The 19,689-nt window shown below is 49.9% G+C and overlaps 2 protein-coding genes across 2 annotated transcripts in view; one reads left to right on the plus strand and one right to left on the minus strand.

The window, feature by feature from the left end:
* The window catches only part of atg2a (autophagy related 2A), a 180,815-nt gene that overhangs the window by 118,739 nt on the left and 42,387 nt on the right, over positions 1-19,689 (minus strand). The window lies entirely within an intron of this gene.
* LOC121306311 (fermitin family homolog 3-like) lies at positions 4,929-19,464 on the plus strand. The gene is made up of 15 exons (XM_041238058.1): positions 4,929-5,052; positions 6,538-6,674; positions 8,631-8,864; positions 8,992-9,114; positions 9,585-9,753; positions 9,962-10,064; positions 10,366-10,473; positions 10,606-10,743; positions 12,643-12,692; positions 14,503-14,627; positions 14,840-14,946; positions 16,047-16,259; positions 17,925-18,049; positions 18,722-18,863; positions 19,255-19,464. Exons 2-15 carry the CDS (start codon positions 6,551-6,553, stop codon positions 19,432-19,434), a joined length of 1,941 nt encoding a protein of 646 aa, XP_041093992.1. The 5' UTR covers positions 4,929-5,052; positions 6,538-6,550; the 3' UTR covers positions 19,435-19,464.

Consider the following 19,689-nt stretch of genomic DNA (forward strand, 5'->3'; position numbering starts at 1 on the left):
GGGGAGCTGAGACTAGACCAGTCCCAGTGTGTCTCTATACTGGGGAGCTGAGACTAGACCAGTCCCAGTGTGTCTCTATACTGGGGAGCTGAGACTAGACCAGTCCCAGTGTGTCTCTATACTGGGGAGCTGAGACTAGACCAGTCCCAGTGTGTCTCTATACTGGGGAGCTGAGACTAGACCAGTCCCAGTGTGTCTCTATACTGGGGAGCTGAGACTAGACCAGTCCCAGTGTGTCTCTATACTGGGGAGCTGAGACTAGACCAGTCCCAGTGTGTCTCTATACTGGGGAGCTGAGACTAGACCAGTCCCAGTGTGTCTCTATACTGGGGAGCTGAGACTAGACCAGTCCCAGTGTGTCTCTATACTGGGGAGCTGAGACTAGACCAGTCCCAGTGTGTCTCTATACTGGGGAGCTGAGACTAGACCAGTCCCAGTGTGTCTCTATACTGGGGAGCTGAGACTAGACCAGTCCCAGTGTGTCTCTATACTGGGGAGCTGAGACTAGACCAGTCCCAGTGTGTCTCTATACTGGGGAGCTGAGACTAGACCAGTCCCAGTGTGTCTCTATACTGGGGAGCTGAGACTAGACCAGTCCCAGTGTGTCTCTATACTGGGGAGCTGAGACTAGACCAGTCCCAGTGTGTCTCTATACTGGGGAGCTGAGACTAGACCAGTCCCAGTGTGTCTCTATACTGGGGAGCTGAGACTAGACCAGTCCCAGTGTGTCTCTATACTGGGGAGCTGAGACTAGACCAGTCCCAGTGTGTCTCTATACTGGGGAGCTGAGACTAGACCAGTCCCAGTGTGTCTCTATACTGGGGAGCTGAGACTAGACCAGTCCCAGTGTGTCTCTATACTGGGGAGCTGAGACTAGACCAGTCCCAGTGTGTCTCTATACTGGGGATCTGAGACTAGACCAGTCCCAGTGTGTCTCTATACTGGGGATCTGAGACTAGACCAGTCCCAGTGTGTCTCTATACTGGGGAGCTGAGACTAGACCAGTCCCAGTGTGTCTCTATACTGGGGAGCTGAGACTAGACCAGTCCCAGTGTGTCTCTATACTGGGGAGCTGAGACTAGACCAGTCCCAGTGTGTCTCTATACTGGGGAGCTGAGACTAGACCAGTCCCAGTGTGTCTCTATACTGGGGAGCTGAGACTAGACCAGTCCCAGTGTGTCTCTATACTGGGGAGCTGAGACTAGACCAGTCCCAGTGTGTCTCTATACTGGGGAGCTGCCATTACCACCACATTAATAATAATAATAACCAGTCTACACACTGGGCTCTCCCTCTCTGTGTCTCTCCTTCCCACCCCTTTCTCTCCCCCTCTGTCTCCCACCACCCTCTCGCTCTCTCTCGCTCTGAGAATGGCCTCTGTATTTATAGTGCTATATTTAGTCTCGATTATCAAACCCAGAGCAGCATTACTTCACACTTCCTACTCGCTCTCGTTCGTGCTCGCTCTCTCTCTGAGTCGCTGGGGGGGGGGGGAGAGAGAGAGGAGGAGGTGCAGCACACAGAAATCAACAGACTGAGGTATGAGGTGGGCTGAGAACCGTCAATAAAAACCTGTTTGCTTTGAGATGTTTTCTTTAAAAATTATTTTAAAGAGAGATTTCATGAAGCATCGGTAACTTTGTCTCACTTGAGTGAGCACTAACACTCAAGTACTTGAGTGCGGTCAAACCCTAGAGCCAGTATTTTAAACGCCGGAACCAGAGGACGCGTGGACAGGAAGTGGACTGAGGAGACGGAGGGGACGCTTCTTCACACAGAGAGAGCGGTGAGGGGGTGGAATGGGTCGCCATGATTTACCGAGCAGGGCTGGGAACGAGACTCCCGCTGCACAGCAGTGTGATCCAGTCCTGCTTTCACTAGGAGTTTAATAATCAGACTCCCGCTGCACAGCAGTGTGATCCAGCCCTGCTTTCACTAGGAGTTTAATAATCAGACTCCCGCTGCACAGCAGTGTGATCCAGTCCTGCTTTCACTAGGAGTTTAATAATAAGACACACCTGAGCTTGTTAGCGAGACACACTGGGGGCTGATCAAGCTGGCAGCAGTGAAACCTGGACTGGATCACACTGCTGTGCAATAGGAGTCTGATTCCCAGCCCTGCCGAGCCATGCTGTTGATGCTGAATCACTGGGAACCTATAACACCCAACTTGACAAACTTCTGAGATCATTTAAAAAGAAAATAATAACGCATAATAATAATAATAGAATATAATAATAATAATAATAATAATAATAATAATAAGTGTGCTGAGCTGTGTTCTTTGTGGAGTGGGAGCTGCACTACCCTGTTTAGCCAGAGGGGACAGTGTTGAGCACAGGCAGGTTTGGGTTTTATGTCTTCCTGTTGAAAGGACAGTTAAAGGGGAACTGTCAAATTTTACCAGGAAAAAATAAATAAAAACAAAAAAACAACAACTCACACTGACACACACACACACACACACACTCTGACATTCACACACACAAACTCTGACACACTGACTCACACACACACTCACTGTCACATTACTTATTTCCAAATTCACAGGGGTGACACAAAAATGGAGCGAACAGCATCGCATCCAGAAATCATAAGAGCGCTGCCCATCTTTAAAACCCATTCTCTCACCTCTTATTAGCTTTATTAACAGGATTGCTGACCCCTCCCTTTAAAGGAGCACTGACCATCTTTAAAATCCATTCTCTCACCTCTTATCAGCTTTATTAACAGGATCACTGACCCCTCCCTTTAAAGGAGCGCTGACCATCTTTAAAATCCATTCTCTCACCTCTTATTAGCTTTATTAACAGGAGCGCTGCCCATCTCACTAAAAACAGTGGCATTCTCTCACCTCTTATTTCAGCTTTAGTTGTTTCAGTGTGTGTGTGATCCATGGATTTACTAACAAAGTCAGACCAAAGTCACACAACTCACACAAGTGTAACAAGTGTGTTTGTGTGTGTGTGTGTGTGTGTGTGTCACTGTGTGTGTAAGTGTGTGTGTTTCAGTCTGTGTTTCAGTGTGTGTGTGTGTTTCAGTGTGTGTGTGTCAGTGTGTGTGTTTCAGTGTGTGTGTGTGTCAGTGTGTGTGTTTCAGTGTGTGTGTGTGTGTGTGTGTTTCAGTGTGTGTGTGTGTGTCAGTGTGTGTGTGTGTTTCAGTGTGTGTGTGTTCAGTGTGTGTGTTTCAGTGTGTGTGTGTTTCAGTGTGTGTGTGTGTGTGTGTGTGTGTGTGTGTGTGTGTGTGTGTGTCTGTGTGTGTGTGTTTCAGTGTGTGTGTGTTTCAGTGTGTGTGTGTGTTTCAGTGTGTGTGTGTGTGTGTTTCAGTGTGTGTGTGTGGACAGTGTGTGTGTGTGTGTGTGTGTGTGTGTGTTCAGTGTGTGTGTGTGTTCAGTGTGTGTGTGTGTGTTGTCATGTGTTTGTGTGTGTGTGTGTTTCAGTGTGTGTGTGTTTCAGTGTGTGTGTGTGTTTCAGTGTGTGTGTGTTTCAGTGTGTGTGTGTTGTGTGTGTGTGTGTGTTCAGTGTGTGTGTGTTTCAGTGTGTGTGTGTGTGAGGCACACACACACACACAAAAGTTCACACACCACACAAAAAGTTCACAGTGGTGTGTGGGTTGTGTGGGTGTGGTGTGTTTCAGTGTGTGGTGTCAACATGTCGTGTGTTTTTTGTGTGTGTGTGTGTGTGTTGTTGTGTGTGTGTGTTTTCGCACAGTGTGTGTGTGTTTCAGTGTGTGGTTGTTCAGTGTGTGTGTTTCAGTGGTGTGTCTCCGTTTAAAGTGTGTGTGTGTTTCAGTGTGTGTGTTTCAGTGTGTGTGTGTATGTTTCAGTGTGTGAGTTTCAGTGTGTGTGTGTGTTCAGTGTGTGTGTGTGTGTGTGTGTTTCAGTGTGTGTGTGTTCAGTGTGTGTGTTTCAGTGTGTGTGTGTGTGTGTTGTGTGTGTGTTTCAGTGTGTGTGTGTGTTTCAGTGTGTGTGTTGTGTGTGTTTCAGTGTGTGTGTGTGTGTGTGTGTGTCAGTGTGTGTGTGTGTTGTCACCACACAAGTGTTCAACACCCTGTGTTTCAAGTGTGTGTGTGTGTGTGTGTGTGTGTGTTTCAGTGTGTGTGTGTGTTTCAGTGTGTGTGTGTGTGTGTGTTCAGTGTGTTGTAAGTCAGTGTGTGTGTGGAATGTCAGTCACAGTGTGTGTGTGTCAGTGTGGTGTGTTTAGCAGTGTGTGGCAGTGTGTGTGTGTTTCAGTGTGTGTGTGTGTGTGTGTGTGTGTGTGTTTCAGTGTGTGTGTGTTTTGTCAGTGTGTGTGTTTCAGTGTGTGTGTGTTTCAGTGTGTGTGTGTGTTTCAGTGTGTGTGTGTGTTTCAGTGTGTGTGTTTCAGTGTGTGTGTGTGTGTCAGTGTGTGTGTGTGTGTTCAGTGTGTGTGTTTCAGTGTGTGTGTGTTTCAGTGTGTGTGTGTGTGTGTGTGTGTCAGTGTGTGTTTGTTGTGTGTGTGTGTGTGTGTGTGTTTCAGTGTGTGTGTGTGTGTTCAGTGTGTGTGTTTCAGTGTGTGTGTGTATGTGTGTGTGTGTGTGTGTGTTGTGTTTCAGTGTGTGTGTGTTTCAGTGTGTGTGTGTTTCAGTGTGTGTGTGTGTCAGTGTGTGTGTGTTTCAGTGTGTGTGTGTGTGTTTCAGTGTGTCAGTGTGTGCGTCACACACAGGTGTCAAAGTTACTCTTTTCACACTCAGTCACACAAGTCAGGAAAAATGAGAAAAAGTTGAGTCAGTGAGGTAAGTCCTTCTACTTTGTCCTTCGAGAGAAAGTTCAGAGATGTAGCATGTTCTCGCCTAACTGGGCTCTCTGTAAACCCTGCAGTTGACTCTCTGTGAAGCTCTCTGAGCCTACAGAAAGCTGAACCTAGAGGAACAACGTCACGAAACTCGTAGCCAACTTTGCTTGGACTGAGATACACTGAGAGACACTGAGAGACGCTGAGAGACTCGGAGCTGTTTGCAGTGAGAGCATCGGGAGGGAAACGAACCTACAGGAAGAGAACGAGAGCACACGGGCAACCAGAGAAAATCCACAAGGTAGAGGAGAGAGGAGCGTGATTAATTATTATTATTATGATTATTATTAACAGAAACACACACAGTGGCACCGACAACACTTTCAACCCGGAGTCAGACTGCCTCGCCATGACACACTAACGTATTAGTAATCCTCTCTATAGATAGATTATTATTATTATTATTTATTATTATTATTATTAGAGTGCGTTTCATTCTCTCGTCTCTTTTGCGAGGGTCTGTCACACAAACAGACGAGAGAATGAAACACTGTGTGTAATAAAATCCTTCCTCTGTTCCTACTGCCCTTTTTACCAGGGTGCTTTACAATGCTTCCCTGTGCTTTACAAGACCTCTCTGTGCTTTACAATGCTTCACCTTTACCAGACCTCTCTGTGCTTTACAATGCTTCCCTGTGCTTTACCAGACCTCTCTGTGCTTTACAATGCTTCCCTATGCTTTACCAGACCTCTCTGTGCTTTACAATGCTTCCCTATGCTTTACCAGACCTCTCTGTGCTTTACAATGCTTCCCTGTGCTTTACCAGACCTCTCTGTGCTTTACAATGCTTCCCTATGCTTTACCAGACCTCTCTGTGCTTTACAATGCTTCCCTATGCTTTACCAGACCTCTCTGTGCTTTACAATGCTTCCCTGTGCTTTACCATGCTTCTCTGTGCTTTACCAGACCTCTCTGTGCTTTACCAGACCTCTCTGTGCTTTACAATGCTTTACCTCTCTGTGCTTTACCAGACCTCTCTGTGCTTTACAATGCTTCCCTATGCTTTACCAGACCTCTCTGTGCTTTACAATGCTTCCCTATGCTTTACCAGACCTCTCTGTGCTTTACAATGCTTCCCTGTGCTTTACCAGACCTCTCTGTGCTTTACAATGCTTCCCTATGCTTTACCAGACCTCTCTGTGCTTTACAATGCTTCCCTGTGCTTTACCAGACCTCTCTGTGCTTTACAATGCTTCCCTGTGCTTTACCAGACCTCTCTGTGCTTTACAATGCTTCCCTGTGCTTTACAATGCTTCCCTATGCTTTACCAGACCTCTCTGTGCTTTACAATGCTTCCCTGTGCTTTACCAGACCTCTCTGTGCTTTACAATGCTTCCCTGTGCTTTACCAGACCTCTCTATGCTTTACCAGACCTCTCTGTGCTTTACAATGCTTCCCTATGCTTTACCAGACCTCTCTGTGCTTTACAATGCTTCCCTATGCTTTACCAGACCTCTCTGTGCTTCACAATGCTTCCCTATGCTTTACCAGACCTCTCTGTGCTTTACAATGCTTCCCTGTGCTTTACCAGACCTCTCTGTGCTTTACAATGCTTCCCTATGCTTTACCAGACCTCTCTGTGCTTTACAATGCTTCCCTATGCTTTACCAGACCTCTCTGTGCTTTACAATGCTTCCCTATGCTTTACCACACCTCTCTGTGCTGTGATGTCACTGTGCTGTGCTGTTGCTATTGGTTATTTTTTCACATGCTTCCCCCCCCCAGCCCCCCCCTCTCGATGGCTGCCTGGGATCTTCATGTGTCCGTCGATGACCTCGGCCCAGAGGCTCCGCCCCTCATCATCAGCGTCACGAGCGACCTTCACATAGGAGGGGTTATCCTGAAACTCGTCCAGAAAACACGTGAGACACGCCGAGCGAGACGCGCACACGCACTGAGACACGCATACACACACGCACTGAGACACGCACTGAAACACACACACTGAGACACGCACTGAGACACACATACTGAGACACATGTACTGAGACACGCACACGCACTGAGACAAGCACTGAGACACGCACACGCACCGAGACACGCACACTGAGACACGTACACGCACACACTGAGCACACGCACTGAGACACACTCACACACTGAGACACACACACTGAGACACACTGAGACACGCACACACTCACTGAGATACACACTTGCTGATTGACAATCCTCTAGATAACGGTGTGGACAGGAAGTCATGTGCATGGGGGGACGGTTTATCCTGTGGCGCAGAGCATCGCTGTGGTTTCCTGTCCTGTCAGGGAGATATAAATATACAAGGAGATTTCTGCCTCCCTCTCTCTCCTCCTCTCTCTCACACTCCCTCTCACTCCCTCTCCTTTTCCCCATCTCTCTCTCTCTCTCTCCCCCCCCCACTCCCCTCTCTCTTCTCCCCCCCCCCTCTCTCTCAGAGATGCAGCAGGACTGGTCAGACTATGCAGTGTGGTGGGAGCAGAAGCACTCCCCCTCTCTCTCACACACCCTCTCTCTCCCCCCCTCTCTCTCAGAGATGCAGCAGGACTGGTCAGACTATGCAGTGTGGTGGGAGCAGAAGCACTCCCCCTCTCTCTCACACACCCTCTCTCTCCCCCCCTCTCTCTCAGAGATGCAGCAGGACTGGTCAGACTATGCAGTGTGGTGGGAGCAGAAGCACTCCCCCTCTCTCTCACACACCCTCTCTCCCCCCCCCCCTCTCTCTCAGAGACGTCCAGACCACCTGCGTCTTCTCAGACGTCACACAGACTGGTGTGAGGGAGCACTCGTGAGGGGAAAGCAGAGTCAGTGTTGGGAGAGAGAGAAGAGTGGAGAGAGAGAGGGGAGAGAGAGAGTCTACGTCGTCCTGACCAGTTGAGGACGTCACCCAGTCTTCGTGAGGGGGGCCCCTCTCTCACACACCCTCTCTCTCCCCCCCCCCTCTCTCTCAGAGATGCAGCAGGACTGGTCAGACTATGCAGTGTGGTGGGAGCAGAAGCACTCCCCCTCTCTCTCACACACCCTCTCTCTCCCCCCCTCTCTCTCAGAGATGCAGCAGGACTGGTCAGACTATGCAGTGTGGTGGGAGCAGAAGCACTCCCCCTCTCTCTCACACACCCTCTCTCTCCCCCCCTCTCTCTCAGAGATGCAGCAGGACTGGTCAGACTATGCAGTGTGGTGGGAGCAGAAGCACTCCCCCTCTCTCTCACACACCCTCTCTCTCCCCCCCTCCCTCTCTCACGTCGTCCTGACCAGTCTGATACGTCACACCACCCTCGTCTGGGGGGAGAAGGGAGTGTGTGGGACAACCTCTCTCTCCCCCCCTCTCTCTCAGAGATGCAGCAGGACTGGTCAGACTATGCAGTGTGGTGGGAGCAGAAGCACTCCCCCTCTCTCTCACACACCCTCTCTCTCCCCCCCTCTCTCTCAGAGATGCAGCAGGACTGGTCAGACTATGCAGTGTGGTGGGAGCAGAAGCACTCCCCCTCTCTCTCACACACCCTCTCTCTCCCCCCCTCTCTCTCAGAGATGCAGCAGGACTGGTCAGACTATGCAGTGTGGTGGGAGCAGAAGCACTCCCCCTCTCTCTCACACCCTCTCTCTCCCCCCCTCTCTCTCAGAGATGCAGCAGGACTGGTCAGACTATGCAGTGTGGTGGGAGCAGAAGCACTCCCCCTCTCTCTCACACACCCTCTCTCTCCCCCCCTCTCTCTCAGAGATGCAGCAGGACTGGTCAGACTATGCAGTGTGGTGGGAGCAGAAGCACTCCCCCTCTCTCTCACACACCCTCTCTCTCCCCCCCTCTCTCTCACACACCCTCTCTCTCCCCCCCTCTCTCTCAGAGATGCAGCAGGACTGGTCAGACTATGCAGTGTGGTGGGAGCAGAAGCGAATGTGGTTGCTGAAGACTAGCTGGACGCTGGATAAGTACGGGGTCCAGGCCGATGCCAGGCTGCAGTTCACCCCGCAGCACAAGCCCCTGCGTCTCCTCCTGCCCAACACCTGCACGCTGCGGGTTCGAGCCTGCTTCTCAGCACCACTTCTCCAAGCTGTCATTGACATCTGCAGGGTCCTCAGTGAGTCCCACAGTGTGTGAGAGTGAGTGTGAGTGTGTGTGTGTGTGTCTGTGTGTGTGCGCTTCTGTTTGACTGTGCCTCTCTTCCTTCCTCCATCTCTCTCTACTTCCCTCTCTCTCTCTCTCAGATATCCGTCACCCAGAGGAGCTGTCTCTCCTCAAAGCCCCGGAGGAAAAAGAGAAGAAGAAGAAGAAAGAGAAGGATGAGGGAGGAGAGGAGATCTTCGACCTGACTGCGGTCGTCCTGGGAAGTAAGAAACAGTCACTTCCACCAGTCAAGCAGAGCAGCGTCTGGGCTCCAGAGCTTCATCAGTGTTATTATTGAAACTAGAAGAGAGCGAGTCGAGCAGAGCAGCGTCTGGGCTCCAGCGTGTTGAAACTAGGCGAGTCGAGCAGAGCAGCGTTTGGGCTCTAGAGCTTCATCAGTGTTATTATTGAAACTAGAAGAGAGCGAGTCGAGCAGAGCAGCGTCTGGGCTCCAGAGCTTCATCAGTGTTATTATTGAAACTAGAAGAGAGCGAGTCGAGCAGAGCAGCGTTTGGGCTCTAGAGCTTCATCAGTGTTATTATTGAAACTAGAAGAGAGCGAGTCGAGCAGAGCAGCGTTTGGGCTCCAGAGCTTCATCAGTGTTATTATTGAGAGTAGACGAGAGCGAGTCGAGCAGAGCAGCGTTGGGGCTCCAGTGCTTCTCCAGTAACTGTGTGTGTTTCTGTCCCTCCAGGCGCGGCTCCCAGTTTTTACAATGGAGTGCCTGCTCACTTTTTTGACTCCGCAGAGACGGAGGCGGTCTATAAGATGCTGTCTGTCAGCCAGCCCACCATATCCCCCGAATTAATGGCCAAGATGTACCGGCCCAGCAGCCTCATTGACAAGGCCCAGATCAACAGCAGGTGGGAGAGACCTTTACAGGCTGGGCCGGGGGGAGGGGGGAGGTTTGAAGTAGAAGGCTCTGTTTTAGAGAGAGGGAGGAGGGGCAAGAGGAGAGGGGAGGACTGAGAGATATAGATTCATGAGAAAAGGGGGGGGGGGGCTGACGTCTCGTATAACAGTGAGTGACACCCTTTGACCCCCGAGCCCCCTCTCTGTCGCCCCCGGCAGGTGGCTGGACTCCTCGCGCTCCCTCATGCAACAGGGGATCCAGGAGAACGAGAGACTCATCCTGCGATTCAAATACTACAGCTTCTACAACCTGGACCCCCAAGTGAGTCTGGAACCCCTAACCCTCCCTCTCCCTTCTCCCCTCTCCCCATTCAAATACTACAGCTTCTACAACCTGGACCCCCAAGTGAGTCTGGAACCCCTAACCCTCCCTCTCCCTTCTCCCCTCTCCCCATTCAAATACTACAGCTTCTACAACCTGGACCCCCAAGTGAGTCTGGAACCCCTAACCCTCCCTCTCCCCTCTCCCCTCTCCCCATTCAAATACTACAGCTTCTACAACCTGGACCCCCAAGTGAGTCTGGAACCCCTAACCCTCCCTCTCCTTCCCTCTCCTCTCTCAGTACGATGCAGTCAGGATAACTCAGATGTACGAGCAGGCTCGATGGGCTATTCTTCTTGAAGAGATCGACTGCACCGAGGAGGAGATGATGCTGTTCGCCGCCCTGCAGGTGAGATCAGGAACTGCAGTCTGCACAGACTGTTCATGTAGTGCGGACAGGCACAGTGTGTTACTGCTATAAGAGATGTCATCTCTGCTCTCCTCTCCTCTCCCTCTCTCCCCTCCCCCCGTCTCTCTGCAGTACCACATTGACAAGCTCTCTCAGTCCTCGAACCCAGATCTCAAGCCCTCTCAGAATCAGGCTCTGGAAGATCTGGACTCGGCGCTCATGAACCTCGAGGTGAAGCTGGAGGGAACGAGCAGCGCGACGGACACGCTGGTAGAGAATTCACTCAAGCACTCAATCCCTCTCCCTCAATCACTCAATCACTCTCCCTCTCACTCAATCACTCTCAATCACTCTCCCTCAATCACTCAATCACTCTCCCTCTCACTCAATCACTCTCAATCACTCTCCCTCAATCACTCAATCACTCTCCCTCACTCAATCACTCCTCTCACTCAATCACTCTCAATCACTCTCCCTCAATCACTCAATCACTCAATCACTCTCCCTCACTCTCCCTCAATCACTCTCCCTCAATCACTCACTCACCTCTCTCAATCACTCTCCCTCAATCACTCAATCACTCTCCCTCTCACTCAATCACTCTCAATCACTCTCCCTCAATCACTCAATCACTCTCCCTCTCACTCAATCACTCTCAATCACTCTCACTCAATCACTCACTCTCCCTCAATCACTCAATCACTCTCCCTCTCACTCAATCACTCTCAATCACTCTCCCTCAATCACTCAATCACTCTCCCTCTCACTCAATCACTCTCAATCACTCTCCCTCAATCACTCAATCACTCTCAATCACTCAATCTCTCTCAATCACTCTCCCTCAATCACTCACTCAATCACTCAATCACCCTCTCACTCAATCACTCTCCCTCAATCACTCACTCAATCCCTCTCCCTCAATCACTCAATCACTCTCTCACTCAATCACTCTCCCTCAATCACTCAATCACTCAATCAATCACTCTCCCTCAATCACTCAATCACCCTCTCACTCAATCACTCTCCCTCAATCACTCAATCACTCTCCCTCAATCACTCAATCACTCTCCCTCTCACTCAATCACTCTCAATCTCTCTCAATCAATCACTCAATCACTCTCCCTCTCACTCAATCACTCTCCCTCAATCACTCAATCACTCTCCCTCTCACTCAATCACTCTCAATCACTCTCCCTCAATCACTCAATCTCACTCAATCACTCAATCAATCACTCTCAATCACTCTCCCTCAATCACTCAATCTCCCTCTCACTCACTCTCCCTCAATCACTCAATCACTCTCCCTCACTCAATCTCTCTCAATCACTCTCCTCTCAATCACTCAATCACTCTCCCTCTCACTCAATCACTCTCCCTCTCACTCAATCACTCTCTCACAATCTCACTCTCACACTCTCCCTCAATCACTCAATCACTCTCCCTCTCACTCAATCACTCTCAATCACTCTCCCTCAATCACTCACTCTCCCTCAATCACTCAATCACTCTCCCTCACACTCAATCACTCTCCCTCAATCACTCAATCACTCTCCCTCAATCACTCAATCACTCTCCCTCTCCACTCAATCACTCTCCCTCACTCAATCACTCTCAATCACTCTCAATCACTCAATCACTCAATCACTCTCCCTCACTCAATCACTCAATCACTCTCAATCACTCAATCACTCTCCCTCAATCACTCAATCACTCTCCCTCTCACTCAATCACTCTCCCTCACTCTCACTCACTCAATCACTCTCCCTCAATCACTCAATCACTCTCCCTCAATCACTCTCCCTCACTCTCAATCACTCTCCCTCAATCACTCAATCACTCTCCCTCTCACTCAATCACTCTCTCACTCAATCACTCTCCCTCAATCACTCAATCACTCTCAATCACTCAATCACTCTCACTCAATCACTCTCCCTCTCACTCAATCACTCTCAATCACTCTCACTCAATCACTCACTCACTCTCCCTCTCACTCAATCACTCTCAATCACTCTCACTCAATCACTCTCCCTCTCACTCAATCACTCTCAATCACTCTCACTCAATCACTCTCCCTCAATCACTCTCAATCACTCTCCCTCTCAATCACTCTCATTCCCTCACTCGTTCTCTCTCACTCCTTCACTCATTCTCTCTTTCTCTTTTTCTTAGGAGAGCATCACTGACATCCCAGAACTAAAAGATAATCTGAAATTATTCAGGTAACAAACATAACAAGAAACTTAACAAGCGTCTCCACTAGAAGTCTCTCTCAGTGTCTTCAGTGTCAATTCAATACAAGCGTCTCCACTAGAAGTCTCTCTCAGTGTCTTCAGTGTCAATTCAATACAAGCGTCTCCACTAGAAGTCTCTCTCAGTGTCTTCAGTGTCAATTCAATACAAGCGTCTCCACTAGAAGTCTCTCTCAGTGTCTTCAGTGTCAATTCAATACAAGCGTCTCCACTAGAAGTCTCTCTCAGTGTCTTCAGTGTCAATTCAATACAAGCGTCTCCACTAGAAGTCTCTCTCAGTGTCTTCAGTGTCAATTCAATACAAGCGTCTCCACTAGAAGTCTCTCTCAGTGTCTTCAGTGTCAATTCAATACAAGCGTCTCCACTAGAAGTCTCTCTCAGTGTCTTCAGTGTCAATTCAATACAAGCGTCTCCACTAGAAGTCTCTCTCAGTGTCTTCAGTGTCAATTCAATACAAGCGTCTCCACTAGAAGTCTCTCTCAGTGTCTTCAGTGTCAATTCAATACAAGCGTCTCCACTAGAAGTCTCTCTCAGTGTCTTCAGTGTCAATTCAATACAAGCGTTTCCACTAGAAGTCTCTCTCAGTGTCTTCAGTGTCAATTTCAGATACAAGCGTCTCCACTAGAAGTCTTTCTCAGTGTCTTCAGTGTCAATTCAATAGCAAGCGTCTCCACTAGAAGTCTCTCTCAGTGTCTTCAGTGTCAATTCAATACAAGCGTCTCCACTAGAAGTCTTTCTCAGTGTCTTCAGTGTCAATTCAATGACAAGCGTCTCCACTAGAAGTCTCTCTCAGTGTCTTCAGTGTCAATTCAATGGCAAGCGTTTCCACTAGAAGTCTTTCTCAGTGTCTTCAGTGCAATTCAATACAAGCGTCTCCACTAGAAGTCTCTCTCAGTGTCTTCAGTGTGAATTCAATGGCAAGCGTTTCCACTAGAAGTCTTTCTCAGTGTCTTCAGTGTCAATTCAATACAAGCGTCTCCACTAGAAGTCTCTCTCAGTGTCTTCAGTGTCAATTCAATACAAGCGTCTCCACTAGAAGTCTTTCTCAGTGTCTTCAGTGTCAATTCAATACAAGCGTCTCCACTAGAAGTCTCTCTCAGTGTCTTCAGTGTCAATTCAATACAAGCGTTTCCACTAGAAGTCTTTCTCAGTGTCTTCAGTGTCAATTCAATACAAGCGTCTCCACTAGAAGTCTCTCTCAGTGTCTTCAGTGTCAATTCAATACAAGCGTTTCCACTAGAAGTCTCTCTCAGTGTCTTCAGTGTCAAATTCAATGACAAGCGTTTCCACTAGAAGTCTCTCTCAGTGTCTTCAGTGTCAATTCAATACAAGCGTTTCCACTAGAAGTCTCTCTCAGTGTCTTCAGTGTCAATTCAATGGCACAACGTTTCCACTAGAAGTCTCTCTCAGTGTCTTCAGTGTCAATTCAATACAAGCGTCTCCACTAGAAGTCTCTCTCAGTGTCTTCAGTGTCAATTCAATACAAGCGTCTCCACTAGAAGTCTCTCTCAGTGTCTTCAGTGTCAATTCAATACAAGCGTCTCCACTAGAAGTCTCTCTCAGTGTCTTCAGTGTCAATTCAATACAAGCGTCTCCACTAGAAGTCTCTCTCAGTGTCTTCAGTGTCAATTCAATACAAGCGTCTCCACTAGAAGTCTCTCTCAGTGTCTTCAGTGTCAATTCAATGGCAAGCGTTTCCACTAGAAGTCTTTCTCAGTGTCTTCAGTGGATGTGTGAGTGTGGGCAGCGAGGGGTTAACTCCGCATTTCTCTCTCTCCAGGCCCAAGCGCTTGACTCTCAAGGCCTACAAGCAGTACTGGTTCATCTTCAAGGACACGTCCATCTCGTACTACAAGAGCAGAGAGGAGGCGCACGGGGAGCCCATCCAGCAGATGAACCTCAGAGGTGTGCAGAGTTTGATACAGCTGCCTCATACAGCCATCAAGCAACGCTGGCTTCAGGTTCCCTCAGCTTTACTGCCAGCTACTGGACACAATAACTGAGTGCGGTGGAGGATGATTAATACAGAGACCAGTGTCCATCAATACAGAGACCATCTCTCTCTCTCTCTCTGTCTCTCTCTCTCTCACTCTGTCTCTCTCTCTCTCATTCCTCAGGGTGTGAGGTGGCCCCCGATGTGAATCTTGCGGGACAGAAATTCTGCATCAAGCTCCTGATCCCAGCGCCAGAGGGCATGAGTGAGGTCTACCTGCGCTGTGAAAACGTACAGAACCCATTCTATTAATACAGAGACCAGCCCATCAATACAGAGACCAGCCCATCAATGCAGAGACCAGCCCATCAATACAGAGACGAGCCCATCAATACAGAGACCAGCCCATCAATACAGAGACCATCCCATCAATACAGAGACCATCCCATCAATACAGAGACCAGCCCATCAATACAGAGACCATCCCATCAATACAGAGACCATCCCATCAATACAGAGACCATCCCATCAATACAGAGACCATCCCATCAATACAGAGACCATCCCATCAATACAGAGACCATCCCATCAATACAGAGACCATCCCATCAATACAGAGACCATCCCATCAATACAGAACCCATCCCATCAATACAGAGACCAGCCCATCAATACAGAGACCATCCCATCAATACAGAGACCAGCCCATCAATACAGAACCCATCCCATCAATACAGAACCCATCCCATCAATACAGAGACCAGCCCATCAATACAGAACCCATCCCATCAATACAGAGACCAGCCCATCAATACAGAACCCATCCCATCAATACAGAGACCATCCCATCAATACAGAGACCATCCCATCAATACAGAGACCATCCCATCAATACAGAGACCAGCCCATCAATACAGAGACCATCCCATCAATACAGAGACCAGCCCATCAATACAGAGACCATCCCATCAATACAGAGACCATCCCATCAATACAGAGACCATCCCATCAATACAGAGACCATCCCATCAATACAGAGACCAGCCCATCAATACAGAGACCATCCCATCAATACAGAGACCAGCCCATCAATACAGAACCCATCCCATCAATACAGAGACCAGCCCATCAATGCAGTTATAGCAGTGTAGTGTACCACTAATAGAACTGTTTAATTGCCCCCTCTCCCCTCCCCATTCCCTCTCTCACCCCCCTGTCTCTCTCCTCTCTCACCCTCCTCTCTGTCCTCTCTCACCCCCCGTCTCTCCTCTCTCACCCCCGTCTCTCTCCTCTCTCACCCCCCTGTCTCTCTCCTCTCTCACCCCCCGTCTCTCCTCTCTCACCCCCGTCTCTCTCCTCTCTCACCCCCTGTCTCTCTCTTCTCTCCCCAGGAGAGCCAGTATTCTCAGTGGATGGCTGCCTGTCGCTTGGCCTCGAAGGGCAAGACGATGGCTGACAGCTCGTATCAGAGCGAGGTTCAGAACATCCTCTCCTTCCTCACCATGCAGAAATCGAATCCAGGCCCGCAGATCACCTCTGAGGAGAACATAAACACACAGTCCCTCGTCTCCCCGCGCTACCACAAGAAATACAAGGCAAAGCAGGTACAGTGCTGCCCCCTACAGGACAGGGACACTGAGACACACACTGAGACACTGACACACTGACACACTGAGACACTGACACACACTGAGACACACTGACACACACTGAGATACACACTGAGACACACTGACACACACTGAGATACACACTGAGACACACTGACACACACTGAGATACACACTGACACACACTGAGACACACTGAGACACACTGAGACACACTGAGACACACTGACACACACTGAGATACACACTGAGACACACTGACACACACTGACACACACTGAGATACACACTGAGACACACTGACACACACTGAGACACACTGACACACACTGAGACACACTGACACACACTGAGACACACACTGAGACACACTGATGAGACACACACTGAGACACACTGAGACACACTGAGACACACTGAGACACACTGACACACACTGAGATACACACTGAGACACACTGAGACACACTGAGACACACTGAGACACACTGAGACACACTGACACACACTGAGACACTGAGACACACTGACACACACTGAGACACACTGACACACACTGAGATACACACTACACTGAGACACACTGAGACACACTGAGACACACTGAGACACACTGACACACACTGAGATACACACTGAGATACACACTGACACACACTGAGACACACTGACACACACTGAGACACACACTGAGACACACTGACACACACTGACACACACTGAGACACACACTGACACACACTGAGACACACTGACACACACTGAGACACACTGACACACTGAGACACACTGACACACACTGAGACACACACACTGTGTGTGACTGTGTGTGACTGTGTGTGTGTGTGACACACCTCTATGTGTGACTACATGTGTGACTGTGTGTGACACTGTGTGTGAGACACTGTTGTGTGACTGTGTGTGACTCTGATACTGTGTGTGTGACTCTACTGTGTGACTGTGTGTGACTGTGTGTGACTCATGTGTGACACTGTGTGGACCCTGTGACTCTATGTGACTGTGTGTGACTGTGTGTGACTTATACTGGTGACTCTGTGTGTGACTCACTGTGTGACTGTGTGTGACTCTGTGTGTGTGACTCTGTGTTGACTGTGTGACTGTGTGTGACTCTGTGTGACACTGTGTTGTACTGACTCTGTGTGACACACTGTGACTCTGTGTGACTGACTGTGTGTGACTCTGTGTGACTCTGTGTGACTGTGTGACTTATGGGTGGACTCTTTGGTTTTTGACTAAAATGGTACACACTGTGTGACTGTGTGACACACACGACCTCACGAACACTGGTGTGACCTTTATGTGTGGGCACACTGAGACACACACTGAGACACACACTGAGACACACACTGACACACACTGAGACACACACTGACACACACTGACACACACTGAGATACACACTGACACACACTGAGACACACTGACACACACTGAGACACACTGACACACACTGAGACACACTGACACACACTGAGACACACTGACACACACTGAGATACACACTGAGATACACACTGACACACACTGACACACACTGACACACACTGAGACATCTGTCTGTCTGTCCCTGATCAAGCAATGCAAGGTATCTTCCAGGGCTCAGAACTGAATGAATCTCCTGTCTCCTCTCCTGCGCAGTTAACCCCTCGTATCCTGGAGGCCCATCAGAACGTGGCTCAGCTCTCTCTCACAGAAGCCAGGATGCGCTTCATTCAGATCTGGCAGTCCCTGCCCGACTTCGGGGTGTCCTACTTCGTGGTGAGGTAAGGGGGCGCTGTTTCACACTGAAACTGAGCTGATTCCAGGAAAGCAATTCTCTAAGATCAGCTGTTAAATACAGATTTAAACAGACTTTCAATTCCCCTCCTCTCCTTTCTCCCCTCCTCCCTCTCCCTCTCCTCCTCTCCTCTCCTCTCCTCCCCTCTCCTCTCCCCTCCCCTCTCTCCTCTCTCCCCTCTCTCCTCTCCTCTCCTCTCCCCTCCCCTCTCTCCTCTCTCCCCTCTCTCCTCTCCTCCCCTCTCTCCTCTCTCCTCTCCTCTCCTCTCTCCTCTCCTCTCCTCTCTCTCTCTCCTCTCCCCTCTCTCTCTCTCCTCTCCTCCTCCCCCTCTCTCTCCTCTCTCTCCTCTCCCTCTCTCTCTCTCCTCTCTCCTCCCCTCTCTCTCTCTCTCTCTCTCCTCTCCTCTCCTCTCCTCTCTCCTCTCTCCTCTCCTCTCCCTCTCTCTCTCTCTCTCTCCTCTCTCCCTCTCTCTCTCCTCTCTCCTCTCCCTCTCTCTCCTCCTCTCTCCTCTCCCCTCTCCTCTCTCTCTCTCTCCTCTCTCTCTCTCTCTCCTCTCTCTCTCTCTCTCTCCTCTCTCTCTCTCTCCTCTCCTCTCTCCCCTCCCCTCTCTCCCTCCTCTCCTCTCCTCTTTCTCCTCTCCTCTCCCCTCCTCTCCCAGGTTTAAAGGCTGCCGGAAGGATGAGGTCCTGGGCATTGCTAATAACCGTCTCATTCGAATCGACCTGTCTGTGGGGGACGTGGTCAAGACGTGGCGCTACAACAACATGAGGCAGTGGAACGTCAACTGGGACATTCGACAGGTCAGCACCCTCCCAGTACTCCCAGTACCAAACACTTCCACTGGGAGTCTTTCATTTTCTTGTAGAAACGTGTGCGTGCGCGCGTGCGTGTGTGCGTGCGTGCGTGTGTGTGTGTGTGCGTGTGTGTGTGTGTGTGTGTGCGTGCGTGTGTGTGTGTGTCTGATCCTGAGCGAGTCTCTTCACCTCCTTGTGCTCCGTCCTTCGGACGAGACGCGAAACGAACGCGGTCCTATTGGAAGAGACTCTGCAGCAGCAGCAGTGGTTGTTGATGAAGCAGAGTTCACCCCCCTGGTCTCTGCGAGTCTCTCTGGATAGAAGCGTCTGCTGAATGTCGGACTCATAAAAGCAGAAGCCCCTGGTAACCACGGTAACCTCCTGTGATTGGCTGCAGGTGGCGATCGAGCTGGAGGGGAACGTGAACGTGGCGTTCAGCTGCGTGACGGCTGACTGCAAGATCGTCCACGAGTACATCGGGGGCTACATCTTCATGTCAACCAGGAGCAAGGAGACCAGTGAGGGGCTGAACCAGGAGCTCTTCCACAAGCTCACTGGAGGACACGAGGCGCTGTGAGGAGAGGAGAGGAGGGAGAGGGGAGAGGAGAGGGGAGGGAGGGAGGGAGGGGAGGGAGAGGAGGGGAGAGGGGAGGAGGAGAGGAAGGGAGAGGGGAGAGGAGAGGAGAGAGGGGACAGGGGAGAGGAGAGGGGGGAGCTCTTCCACAAGCTCACTGAAGGACAGGAGGTGCTGACAGAACTATATATAACCCCACTGCACAGCATGGCATGCACCATGCTTGCACACCACTTAAGTATTTCGGTACTCAGAAGA

This window comes from Polyodon spathula, chromosome 47 (assembly GCF_017654505.1).
Source record: "Polyodon spathula isolate WHYD16114869_AA chromosome 47, ASM1765450v1, whole genome shotgun sequence".
In the NCBI taxonomy this organism is placed as follows: domain Eukaryota; kingdom Metazoa; phylum Chordata; class Actinopteri; order Acipenseriformes; family Polyodontidae; genus Polyodon; species Polyodon spathula.

What these genes read in the sequence shown, in the direction of transcription:
- LOC121306311 (XM_041238058.1), top strand. Translation starts at nt 6,551, where the DNA reads ATGGCTGCCTGGGATCTTCATGTGTCCGTCGATGACCTCGGCCCAGAG. An exon ending in GAAACTCGTCCAGAAAACAC is followed by an intron (nt 6,675 to 8,630) that starts GTGAGACACGCC and finishes CCTCTCTCTCAG; the next exon opens with AGATGCAGCAGGACTGGTCA. An exon ending in TCAACTGGGACATTCGACAG is followed by an intron (nt 18,864 to 19,254) that starts GTCAGCACCCTC and finishes GATTGGCTGCAG; the next exon opens with GTGGCGATCGAGCTGGAGGG.